The 13252-nt window shown below is 39.3% G+C and overlaps 1 protein-coding gene and 1 pseudogene across 4 annotated transcripts in view; both read left to right on the top strand.

Annotated features, from left to right (window-relative positions):
- The window catches only part of CCDC25 (coiled-coil domain containing 25), a 37712-nt gene that overhangs the window by 5693 nt on the left and 18767 nt on the right, over nt 1–13252 (top strand). For 3 of the 4 annotated variants that reach the window (XM_054497357.2, XM_054497358.2, XM_054497360.2), the window contains exons 2-4: nt 1723–1770; nt 4521–4560; nt 10302–10353. In XM_054497357.2, the coding sequence (XP_054353332.1) occupies nt 1723–1770; nt 4521–4560; nt 10302–10353 (140 nt within the window). Of the gene's footprint in view, nt 1–1721; nt 1771–4520; nt 4561–10301; nt 10354–13252 lie in introns of those variants that run through there. The other variant, XM_054497359.2, reaches the window with a different exon arrangement.
- On the top strand, nt 11948–12038 carry LOC129043342 (small nucleolar RNA U13; annotated as a pseudogene).

Raw genomic sequence — 13252 nt, 5'->3', positions numbered from 1 at the left:
GCTTATATAAAAATAAAACATGTATGTGTATGTATATACACACACACCATTATAATCATTTATTTTTTATAAATTGAATCATATATAGATACACAAAAATACTGTTCTGATACTTAATTTCTTCACCTGCCGTTTCTTTTTAATGGATACATGATATTTTGTTTATGGATGTTCAAATCTATAATATATTTAAAGAATCTCTATTAAGGGGTGTTTAGATTGTAAAAAGATTATTGCTTGGTGGAGTATTTTGGTACTCTATTATGGTAACATTATAGGTAGTGACGTTATAGGATTGAAAGGGTATACACTTGAACTATTGCCAGGCCATGCAGAGAAAATCTGAAATGCTTTTTAGTTTTATTCCCACCCTTTTGGCATTTGTTACATGCTACACTAAGGCCTGATCAAGGTACTACAATGCTCAGTAATAGACAAGCATTTCTATAAACTTGGCGATGCACACATTCTTTCAAGGTACTTTTCTCAACTACTTCTGGACTTTAGTTATTATAAATGTTAAACAAAGGAATTAGTTTTCTCTCCCCCAAGAAAGGCAACTAGGATTGATCATTTAAGAAGCTTCTCATTACTGAAAGTACAGGGAATCTCTCTGATAAAAGGCTTTTTAATTTAGGAGAGCGTATTGCTCTTTGTCCTTCAGGGCTCCAGGTACATGAGTGTGTTCTGTGCTGTGGAGTGATAGCCAACAGACTGTCCAGCCCAACCCTGCACTTATCAGTACTTTGCTTCAGTGTGTATTATGCTTCAGTACTTCTCCATCACAGGCTTTGTAGCCTGAGGGCCCAGTGTCTATGAATTCAGGAGTTTAGTCCAATTGGATCAAACAAGTTTTGGTAGACTAGCTTTGAAACCTGGCACTCAGTTATAATTTCGGTAGGAATCCAAGGTAGGGACGTCTGCAATAAAACACCACCTTGGTAAAGCAAATGTCATTTCTAGGATAAGCCATACCCAGAAGATTCCACTTGAGTTAGGACAGTTGTTTCTAACCCTGACCTTACATTAGAATCACTTGGAAGGGTTTTAGAAAACACAGATGCTCACTCTTGCCCACCAGAGATTTGAATTTAGTTGATCTGAGGTGGAGCTGGGGCATAATTACATGATTCTAATGTAGATCAGGGGTCAGAGTCACTGGTTTAGAAGTTGGAGAGTCATGGTCTCCCTGAATGTGATAGAGAGCCTGTTAGAATATGCAGCACACCTGGAATATGGGTAATATTGGCTAAATACAATTATGCAAAATAAAACTTTGGTAAACATGGGAACTTAGTTGTGGTGTTTAGTTTTCTTTTCTTTTCTTTTTTTTTTTTTTTTTTTTTACTCTTAAAGAAGGCAAAAGTATAGGATTGGACTGGCGATACCACTGAACTGTAACCCTGAGAAAGTAGGAAAGTAGCTATTAGTAAGGATGGTAAACTTTTTCTTTTGGGGCCAGGTAGTAAATATTTTAGGCTTTGTGCGTCACCTACAATCTCCGTGGCTTATTCTTCTTTGTTTTGCTTTTTTTCCAACCCTTTGAAAACGTAAAAACCATTCTTAGCTCAAGGGCTGTCCAAAAACAGGTGGTAGGCTGGATTTGGATTATGGGCCATGGTTTGCCAACCCCTAATCTAAGAATTGTCACTTGTTTTTCACATGAAACAATTTTGTTGGTGATGAAGTTACTAATTGTTTTTTATTTTTGTTTTATCTTAGTTAATTCATCTGCCTACACTATTTACATGGGAAAAGATAAATATGAAAGTAAGTTTTCAAAAGCATTTGATTTTGAAATTTTCAGCAGGTAAGTGTTATCTCTCACTCACCAGCTTCCATGCCCCCACCCAGTTTGCTGGTTCTGAGTTTTCACCTACTTTGATAAACTAGCTTTGGAGAAACAAAACAAGCTCACATAGGGAGACAGCAGCACCTCCTAAGCTACGTAAGAAAAATGCTTTAACAATCAATGTTACTTGTGATGATTTATGGGTTAGTAGGAGAAATATAAAACTCAAGTATTAATATGCTATAGACTGCTTCACCATTAAGTCACACCCAAAGTTAATGTCACAACTTTATTATCACAAAAAAGTACTAAGGTCTGTTTTTTAAAAAGTATAGACAAAATGAAGTAACATGAATAGTAAATGCTGTAGAAGTAGACAGATCAGAGATAGTAAATGTGATTGAAAGCTGAGAAGGCTTTGTGGAGGAGTGGGTTAGGATGGACTAGATTGTGGAATCCTTTGAATGTCTGTTGTGGGAATATATAGATACAAATCTAGATGCATAATTCATGTCACAGATATAAATTTAGATGATATTTTTAGAGCCCTCTGGAGTGGCATTTTGCTGTCATTAAAACCTTTGTAGAAAAAAACGTAAGAGGCCAGACATGGTGGCTCACGCCTGTAATCCCAACACTTTGACAGCCTCAGGCGAGAGGATCACTTGAGCCCAGGAGTTCGAGACCTGCCTGGGCAACATAGGGAGACCCTGTCTCTACAAAAAACAACAATAAAAGAAAATATTAGCTGGGCATAGTGACGCACACCTGTTGTCCTTGCTACTCTGGAGGCTGAGGCAGGAAGATCGCTTGAGCCTGGGAGGTAGGCTGCAGTGAGCCGTGATCATGCCACTGCATTCCAGCTTAAGAGACAGCGAGAATCTGTTGTCTGAAATAAGTGAATGTATGTATGTATGGAACACTTTTTCCCTAGGAACTCTTAGGGTCATTTGGAGATATCAACTTTTCCTAGGTTGCCTTGTAAGAACGGACATTACTTCTCTAAATCACCCCATTGTCTGGCATTCCTAGCCCATTACATGTATTTCTAATAGTGTTTATGACTTCAGGCCAAGAACTCGATAGAACGATCAATTTAAGTGGAATGATTTACTTTCACTGAAAAGCTTTCAGGTTTGTTGTTTTTATCAGCCAGCAGGTGTCATCAGGGAGCCAAACTTTGCCTGACTGAGGGAAAGAGATTTTTTTAAATTTCTCTTTCCTTTTTTTGCTTACCTTTTGGCTATTTGCTCAGTCCTACTTAAAGCATTAGAAAGCCTTTCAGAAAACTCATAGTGTCTACGACTGTTATGAGTGCCTTCACCCAAGATGTGTCTTCCTTTTGCTTTTCCTTTTCTGGACGGTAAATACCCCATTCAAATTATATAGACCATACTTTCTTGGGTACATTTTAAATCATCACATATGAATCATTCACAATTTATTTATTTATTTATTTTTTTGAGACAGTTTCTCACTCTGTCACCCAGGCTGGAGTGCAGTGGCGTGATTTCAGCTCACTGCAACCTTCACCTCCTGGATTCAAGCAATTCTCCCACCTCAGCCTCCCAAGTGGCTGGGGCTACAGGCATGTGCTACCATGCCTGGCTAATTTCTGTAATTTTAGTGGAGATGGGGTTTCGCCATGTTGGCCAAGCTGGTCTCAAACTCCTGACCTCAGGTGATCTGCTCGCCTCAGCCTCCCAAAGTGCTGGGATTACAGGCGTGAGCCACTGTGCCCAATATCGTTTATAATTTTTAAATTGGCATTTAATACTTAAATAATTCTGTATTAAACAGAATTATTATTAATTATTAATATGGCTGTAAGAAATATTTATTGATATAACCTTTATGTAGTGATATATATTAGCCTTAAAAAATGTGCATTCACTTTGAGCGAATACTTTAGCTTTTAGAAATATACCTTAAGGAAATAATCAGAAATATGGACAACTTTATTTAAAAAATTTATCGAAGCATTTCTAATTAGAAACAAACCAAGGGCCAACAATAGAAAAGTTTATTCATATAAGAGAATTAGGTAGTCATTGTTCCCAAAGAACTTTATTTTTATTTGTATCTAACAAATACATAGTTTAAAAAGTCAAGTAGTGATAGAATGCTTAGAATTAAAAAAAAAATCCTTCTTAATACCCATGTTCCACCCCACCCACTACCTCCCCAGACAATTACTTTTCACTCTGTTAGCTATTTCTTCTTGTGTTTTATTTCCATATGTGATAGAATTTAAGGTGATTTTTATTTTCTTTTTATACTTCTAATGTTTGTTTTGTTTTAAATTTTCTGTAATTTTATAATCAAGTTATTTTTTCTTAAAGAAGTAAAATATTGCTTGAAAGTTTCAGCCAGTTCTTTTTAATGTTTAAGTATTATTAGGTGAATTGATTTTCTGAAACATCTAATGTATTGGTTGCTTTGTTTTGTCAGTGTTAGTTTTATTATCTTCATATAGAAATAATATCTGAGCTTTAGATTAGAAGTATTATATAAATTTATAAAAATTATAAAGTTCATATTGTTCAATTGTGAAAATTATTTTTTTTTCTGTATTTTCAAGCATCAAGGCCTCTGAATTACTCTTCTTCATTGAGGGAGAGAGAAATTTGTGGGAGGAGCTGACATTTCTCCCATTCTTAACTTATAAACCCTGGCATATCTTCATTTGACAGTTTTTGTTTCTTTTGTTTCTCATATCTCATTGCAGATGAAGATCTGATCAAGCATGGCTGGCCTGAAGATATCTGGTAAGTAACAATTTTGGTTCTGCCCTCTGTAGATCATCATTGCCTTTCTTAGACTTGGCCAAGCATTCAAACTAGAATCTTGCTTTGTACTGTGGTTCTATGGGTCTTCAGGGGTAAACAGCTGACTGCCAGTTCCCTTCATTTCTAATTACCTTGCAAGTTGGAAATGATGTTTTTGGGTTTGATCTCAGGCTTGAGAGCAAAGGCCTCTAGGACACAGGCCTTCTTTTTCCTCCTTTTTGTCTCCACGCCATAGTAAGTTACTGAGACCACACCTCACTTAAATATTCAGGCCACTGTTCTTGAGTGTTCATGAAGACTTCACATGAAGCAATGAAGAAAATAGATACAAGCATCCATGCGGATGGAATAGACGGAGGTTCTTACCCGTCCAGCTTTAAAGGAAGCACACTTGTTCCCCTTTGTCTTCTAAACTCCCTGATGATTTTAGCTCTGTCTTGATCCAACCCCGACGCCTTCTTTCTAAAACAATTTATGCGAACTGTTTTAAATAATAACATATACTTTCTTAGTCTCCTTTTGAGATCATTTATTTTGCTCACAAAACCCAGTCCAAAAAAAAGAATACCAAACAAACAAAAAGACTTCATTTAAGCGGAATTCTTTTCTCTGTCTTAGAACACCACATAGACTTCTACCATTCAGACCTGGGACCTTTTATGAATACATGGGCTTCTGTCCTATAACACTGTCACACCCAGTCTACTTTCTTTTTCTTCATCTTCAGCTTCCACCACTGACTCTGACCCTAGTATTGTCTCTCTTCTGGAGCACAGTCCTGCCTATGGAGTGGGATATCATCTTCCTGACTCCTCATACCTCCTACCAAATGCTATCCCTGAAGATAAAGGCACCTGGGTCCCGTTTGCTTTATTATGATAGTGAACATCTGTCAAGCACTTTCTATATGCCAAATACTACTAAGTGTTTACCTCCATTAATACATTTAACTTCACAACAACCCTGTGAAATAGATATTAATATTATGCCCATTTTTTCAGATGAGGAAATTAAGGTTAAGAGAAACTGACTGGGTCTGCTCTGTCTGCTACTGGCTCTGGCTCTGGTTCTAAGTCACTGCTTCTGTCTCCTCCAGGCTGCTGCTCTTTTGGCTTCAACTCCTTTCTTCTCCCAGGCTGTTGCTGCAGCTCTCTCTGGACCTCTTTTCTCCAAATGTGGACACAGACCCTTCACTTAATTCCCTCTAGTGATAGAGTTGAGGCTACTGCTTTTTAGAAGAGTTGATTTAATTTTCTTTTTTTTTTTGAGACAGAGTTTCGCCCTTGTTGCCCAGGCTGGAGTGCAATGGCACGATCTCGGTTCACTTAACCTCTGCCTCCCGAGTTCAAGAGATTCTTCTGCCTCAGCCTCCCGAGTAGCTGGGACTACAGGCGCCCACCATCATGACTGGCTAATTTTTTGCATTTTTAGTAGAGACTGGGGCTATCACCACGTTGGCCAGGCTGGTCTCGAACTCCTAACCTCAGGTGATCCACCCGCGTTGGCCTCCCAAAGTGCTGGGATTACAGGCGTGAGCCACTGCGCCCAGCCGGAACAAAGGAATTTTAAAGGCTTTTTAAATCTGGTCCCTATTCCAGCACAATAGCCTGTCTTCTAAATCCAAATATGTCATCACGTTAAACCCTGCTTGGTGCTCTCTTGCCTCAAGTGGGCAGGGTGCAATGCTGAAAACATCCAGACTGGGGCTGCCCGCCTTCCTAGGGCCTGAGACAGTAAGCTGTATGAGGACAATGATCACCTATTTCATTAACTACTATATTCCCAGTACCTAGCATAGGTCCTGGCACATAGTAGGTATTCAGTAAATATTTGTTGATTTCCTAATTGACTCTGCCAGTGTAGAAGCAGTTTCCATGGACATTTCCCTACAATGGCCACATCACGGTTATCTCCATTTTGAGCTCCTGCCACACCCAGCTGGATGATTTTCAGGTGTTTTTAAAGACCAGCGATCTCCAGACTCTCATGGGAATAAGAGTGGCTGGAATAAGAATGGCTGCACCTGTTAGGCAGTTAGCTGATGGAAATTTTTAACCTATCAGGTTTGAGGCATAAATACCTGCATAGAGAAGGTTACATAATCAGATGCAGCCTGAAAATCAGTGTACCACAGCCTTCTACCTGACTTTCATTTGTTTAATTAAATAAATGGAAGAGAAATTTCCAGTTTACAACCCACGTCCAATAAATTATGACCTCAGTTTTTCATTTCATTGTGATTAGTACTTCCCAAATTGGTCTACAGATACCGAGAGGCCCATTTTGACCCCCTTTAGTAGTCTTGAGTTGAATGACTGTTGTTGGATATGATTGGCTTTTACCTTCAGAAGCTACATTTGAGGTGTGATGTGAGTAGGTGTAGACCTCAAAACCCATTCCAGATGTCAATTTTGGACATATTCCAGGGAGTGCTAAGAATGATGCTGAGTTGATCACCATTCCAGGGTGGGGTGTTCGCCTGCTTCACTTTGTGGAGCTTTTGAATCATTCATTACCTCTGTGAATGTCAGCATCTGAATTTATCCCAGAAAACCTCCTGAGGCTTTTAAGCAAAGGGTTTTCCTAGGAATCCGTGAGAATGGAACTAAATTCATCTTTTTTTTTTTTTTTTGAGACAGAGTCTTGCTCTGTCACCCAGGCTGGAGTGCAGTGATGCAATCTTGACTCAGTGTAACCTCCACCTCCCGGGTTCAAGCTATTCTCCTGTGTCAGCCTCCCAAGTAGCTGGGATTACAGGCATGTACCACCACACCAGGCAATTTTTTTTTTTTTTTTTTTTTGAGACAGAGTCTCGCTCTGTCTCCCAGGCTGGAGTGCAGTGGTGCCATCTCAGCTCAATGCAACCTCCACCTCCCGGGTTCAAGCGATTCTCCTGCTTCAGCCTCCCGAGTAGCTGGGACTACAGGCACCTGCCACCGTGCCCAGCTAATTTTTTTGTATTTTTAGTAGAGATGGGATTTCACCATGTTGGCCAGGCTGGTCTCCAACCCCTGACCTGAAGTGATCCTCCCACCTTGGTGTCCCAAAGTGCTGGCACTACAGGCGTGAGCCACTGTGCCCGGCCCTAAATTCATCTTTATATGTAGGAAAATAGAAATAGTGTGTATTTACTGTGTCCAGACTTCCTAATGATTAGTGTTTCCACAGACTCAGCTTTAAGTAATTGGACAGCCCAGCTCCAGGGCCCTGAATCTGTATCCTCAGGCAGTTGATGCTCATTTAGGGAAGTTTCTTGTCTCTGCATTCAGAAAAGGGTAACAGGGAGAGGAAGATAACAAGGATAAGAGGGAACTATGGCTATAATTTAAACTTTGAGTAAACGTTTAGAAAGATTTGAGAAGTCGTTTGCTTCTGTTTTAAGGAAACTTGCTCAAGATAGTTTGTTTATAGAGCTGGATTTTTTCTCTTATACTTTCATCCATTTTCCCCTGCCCTTTGTCTAGGTGTATCTATCATATACAAACCTGAAATTGATGTATATCGGTAAAGTTGCTGTATTTTGGCAGTGATATTCCTGTGTGTGTTTTGGTTCTTTCTCTACTTATGTATGAATATCATTAAATATATATTGAATTATTTGGGTATTTCTTTTGACAAAATTCTATATCATAGACCTTTAAGAAAAATCAGAATTCAATCTACTATAGGTACATAGGGAAGAAGATGTTGTAAATAGAGAACTGGCTTAAGGCAAATAAAAGTTGGAATGGGAGAAGTTACTTTTCAGTTATCTTGGTTACTAGTGTGATATTTTCCTAAGATTCTGAAAAGGGATAATGAGATATGTAATTTTTAGATTTGCAAAAAGCACAGGTTTTTCTGGCTGGAAAATGTCCAGCTGAAGGTGATAATTAATATGAATCTCTCACATGGGAATGCAAATGAGTAAGTGAACCACTTGGAGAAATATAAGTCAAATAAGATGTTATGTCCATTTCTGGCTATCACTAATGATTAAGAGTAAAACCTAGAGTCATTATAAACTGTGTGCCAAAAGTGCCTAATATTTTTCTGTATGCATAGTGAATAGCAAGATTAACCTCTTTAAAGAGGGCACTTTTATATAGAATCATACAGTCTACATCTTGTACTAGGTGTGAAGGTGACCATTTTCACCTCTAAAACATTTATTAGTGCTTAAGAAAATGGCTAGAGATACATAATGGGATGTAATGATGCCTCTTTAGGATTTTCTGAACATTCTTCAGTCTGGAAAGGTAAGGACCAAGGAAGCAGTATGACTAATGTATTAGTCCGTCTTGCATTGCTATAGAGAAATACCTGAGACGGGGTAATTTATAAAGAAAAGAGGTTTAATTTGGCTCATGGTTTGGCAGGCTATACAGGAAGCATGGCAGTGTCTGTTTCTGGGAGGCCTCTTGGAACTTTTAATCATGGCGGAAGGCAAAGGGGAAGCGAGGCGTCTTACATGGCAGGAGCAGGGTGCCGGGGCTACACACTTTTAAACAGATCTCATGAGAACTCTATCACAAGAATAGCACTAAGGGGAAGCGAGGCGTCTTACATGGCAGGAGCAGGGTGCCGGGGCTACACACTTTTAAACAGATCTCATGAGAACTCTATCACAAGAATAGCACTAAAGGGATGGTGCTAAACCATTCATGAAGAATCCACCCGCATGATCCAGTCACCTCCCACCAGGCCCCACTTCTAACATTGGGGATTACAATTCGACATGAGATTTGGTGGGGACGCAAATCCAAATCGTATCAACTAAAGTTAACAGAGTCACGAAGTGGCAATCATGTTACCTTGTTTGTTGTGTGATGCTGGGATTCTGAGGGGACATTTCCGGGTATTGGAAAGAGAAAGTCAAGTTCATTTAGTGAATTGAAAACATGAAAATCTCGTATCCTGAATGTTGCATAGATTTTAAAAGGTTTAATTGATAGGTGATAGCGCCATCATGAAAGGTAAATTTAAGGGGTGGGGGACATTCTGAATGTTTTTAGGACAATGTCAGTAAAGGGCAGTGCTCACCCAAGAGACATATATTAGTATCACTGTCAGAATATAGGGCCGGATGAACTGCTGGGCTTGTGAATTATTGGGTTACATTATTGAATTGTAACCCATTTAATGAGGTGTTCTGCTTAGCGTCTTTAGGCCCCGCCTAACTCTTCCAGCTCTCTATTCAACATTCTCTTTGGATTGTTTTGCTATCACTTGAAATTTGGGATGTCACAAACAAAACTGTCATCTGTTTCCGCCAAACTGTGGTTCTGCTAATCTCCCAGGCTGGCAGCATTGGAGACTTGCTGACTTCTTTCATCCCCCACTCTTTTCACCTGAAATTCCTTTCCTTGGTTTTGCTCTAAGTCCTATGCTTCAGTCAGGGGCCAACCATATCTCACTGCCTCCTTTTTATCATGAAGCCTTTGATCACTGATAGTTCTTTTTATATCTTGAAAAATCACCCTTCCCAGCACAGTTAATATTTAGTATTTCTACTCATCTTGGCACTTACTCACAGCTCCATAACTCAGTGTTTCTCGTACCTCTTCATGGTGATGGGGAGCCCTTTGGAGGTGGTGACTGTGCTTTATACTCCTCATGATGCTTCACATGTGGCAGGCATGGAGTGAAGACTTTTTAGAACAGAATGCTTTAAATGGCACGTGGCCTGAGGAGTTGATTGTCTTGTACCTCTTGCTAAAAGTGGTTTTCATTCTTTGTAGGTTTCATGTGGACAAACTCTCTTCGGCTCATGTATACCTTCGATTACATAAGGTAACTGAATTTAAACATGGATTCTTGACTTTTCTCCTGATGATGCATCATATCTTGTTCTTTATCCTTTGCAATTAAATTGCTTAAAGTAATAAGTTGGTATGCAAATCTAAAAGTTAACAAATGAAGACTTGTCTTCCCTCTGACCCAGAAAATCACTCTAACATTCTAAATGATTTTTGAGATGTAGAAGGAGGCAGTGTACGTATTTCCCAGCTAGATGCACTGCTTATCCTGTCACTTCCAGTGTGCTGTCATCTCTGCTTTCCTTTTCTTTCGATTCAGTGGACACTCCCAGACTTTCTGTCTCCTCCAGTGGATATCATGTGTGGCTCATGTGATTCTCCTGCCTCAGTGAAAGGCCCGTGTTCCCAGTTATCATAGGCTTCTTTAGGAAGTTTAAAAGAACATGCTAGTAATAAAGGAAAAAAATATTTAATGGCCCCTAGTAATACAATACCACTATTTTTCCAATCTGTCTCTATTCATATATTTTATATATAGTTGAATCATAGGGTATATATGCTTGTGAGTGTACTGCTTTCTTTTTGATAAACTTTCAACTTTGGAAAAATGTTAGATTTACAGAAAAGTGGCAGGAGTCATACAGAGTTCCCATCTACCCTTCACCTAGTTTCCCCCATCGTTAACATCTTACATTGCTATGGTAGATTTGTCAAGACAAAGAAACTAACCTTGGCACATTGCTGTCACCTAAACTCTGGACTTTATTTGGATTTCACCAATTTTCTATTAATGCCCTCTTTTTGTTGTAGTAGCCAGTCTAGAGTACCATATTACATTTAGTTGTGTCTGCCTAGTCTTCTCTAGTCTATGACAATTTCTCATTCTTTCTCTGTTTTTTATGACCTTGACAGTTTGAGAAGTACTGATCAGGTGTTTTGTAGACTATTGCTCAGTTTGCATTTATCTGATATTTTTTCTCGTGACTAGATGGGTTATGGGTTTAGGGGGAGAATATCACAGAGGTGAAGTGCCTGTCTCGTCACAGTATATCAGGTGCGTGTATTACCGTGACTTATCATTGATGACATGAGCCTTGATGGCCTGGCCAGGGTAGTGTTTGGATGTTGCTCTTCTATAAGGTTGCTTTTCTTCCCGTTTCTGTATTCTTATTTGGAAGCAAGTCACTAAGTCCAGCCCACACTCAAGGAGGTGGAGGATGGAATTAAGCACTACTTCCTGGAGAGGGGAGTGTCTATATACATTATTTGGAATTCTGGAAGGAACATTTGTCTCTTTTCCCCTATTTATTTATTCAGTCATTTATTTGCATCAGCCTAGACTCCTGTGTTTATTTTATCCTTTGAGATATGTTCTGGAACCAGGTTATTTTACTCTGATATTGTTGCAGCTTCAGCTGGAGCTCTTTCAGCGGGCTCCCGTGTGCTCCCATGTCCTCTGACATGCTCCCATCCTTTTGTTCTTTGAGCACATCCTTGCTTTTTGGCACTGCAGAGAGCTCCAGGCTCGTCTTGTATTTTCCCCGTCCCAGCTCTAGAATCGGGCATTTCTCCAAGGAAACCTGGTTCTTTCCAGTGGTAATGGTGTTTCGAAATCAAGATCTAGATGGATCCTTCTGTAGTTTATGAGTGTGATGATTGGCTGTTCATGTGCATGTATGACATGTGCCACCCTTGAACCTTGTCATGTCTGATGTGAAAAAATTTAAAAAGATCTGGGCTCTGGGTGCGCCTGTTACCACTGGAGTGTCATTGCTTTTCGGCCCTCTGAGCTGACAGAAGGAGATATACATGTATGTGTACTAACCCATGTATATGCACATATCTGTAATTGTTTCTGTATCTCTCCGTCTGTACTTATATTAAGCTAAACATGAGCTCATGGGGATGGCTCTGATTGTCATCCTTTGCTACAGGTTGTCTTTTTGCCTTAAACCATTGCCAATCAAAACATTGTTTTCCATGGTAGCACTTGGGGAGGCTGAGCCAGGAGGCTCACTTGAGCCCAGGAGATCAAGACCAGCCTGGGCATCATAGGGAGACCCTGTCACTACAAAAAATAAAGAAAATGTAGCTGGTTGTGGGATACCCACCTGTGGTCCCAGTTACTTGGGAGGCTGAGGTAGGAGGCTCACTTGAGCCCAGGAGGCTGAGGCTTCAGTGAGCCATGATCACACTACTGCACTCCAGCCTGGGCAGCAGAGCAAGACCCTGTCTCAAGAACAACAACAACAACAACAAAAACACGTCGTTTTCCAAAGTTAGCTGTAAGCTACTTTTTTTCCCCACCCCTTTCAGTGACATTATATCCTATGTTTGTAATAAGAGTTAAATTCTCTTGTCCACATTCCATCTTGACATCCCCTGGTTGATTAGATTACTTTTTAACGTGACATTTTATGAACTTTTTTATGTTACTATATAATTTTCATATTTGTTATTTTGACTGGCTGCATTGAGTTAATAATATGCTGCAATTAATATGAAACTCCCTTGTCAGAATATAGATTGTTTATAATTTTTCAGCATTATGAATCACCAAGAAATAACTTTTCATAATCTACCTTCTGGTTTTATTTTTTGTTTTTTGTTTTTCATTATTCTCTTAGAATAATTCTTAGGAATGGATTTCCTGGGTGAAAAGATGTACATAGTTTGGTAACTGCTTTTTTGCCAGATTGCCCTCTGAAAGTATTGTGCTTGTTTAAAATGCTCTCTACTCTTTGTAGGTTTTCCCAAACCTTTTTGGGTTTTATAACTTAAAAAATAAAAATAAAAACCTTTTGACCATTTTGATGAATATAAGATGCTACTTCATTATGGCAATAATATTCACTTTTTAGTTTACTAGCAAGGTTAAACAGTGTGCCCCATCTCATACTATTTATGTTTTTGAGGACTATATGGTGAAGGAA

The sequence above is a fragment of the Pongo pygmaeus genome, chromosome 7 (genome assembly GCF_028885625.2).
Source record: "Pongo pygmaeus isolate AG05252 chromosome 7, NHGRI_mPonPyg2-v2.0_pri, whole genome shotgun sequence".
Lineage (NCBI taxonomy): Eukaryota > Metazoa > Chordata > Mammalia > Primates > Hominidae > Pongo > Pongo pygmaeus.
Note: the sequence above shows the minus strand (reverse complement) of the source record. Positions and strands in the feature narration are given on the sequence as shown.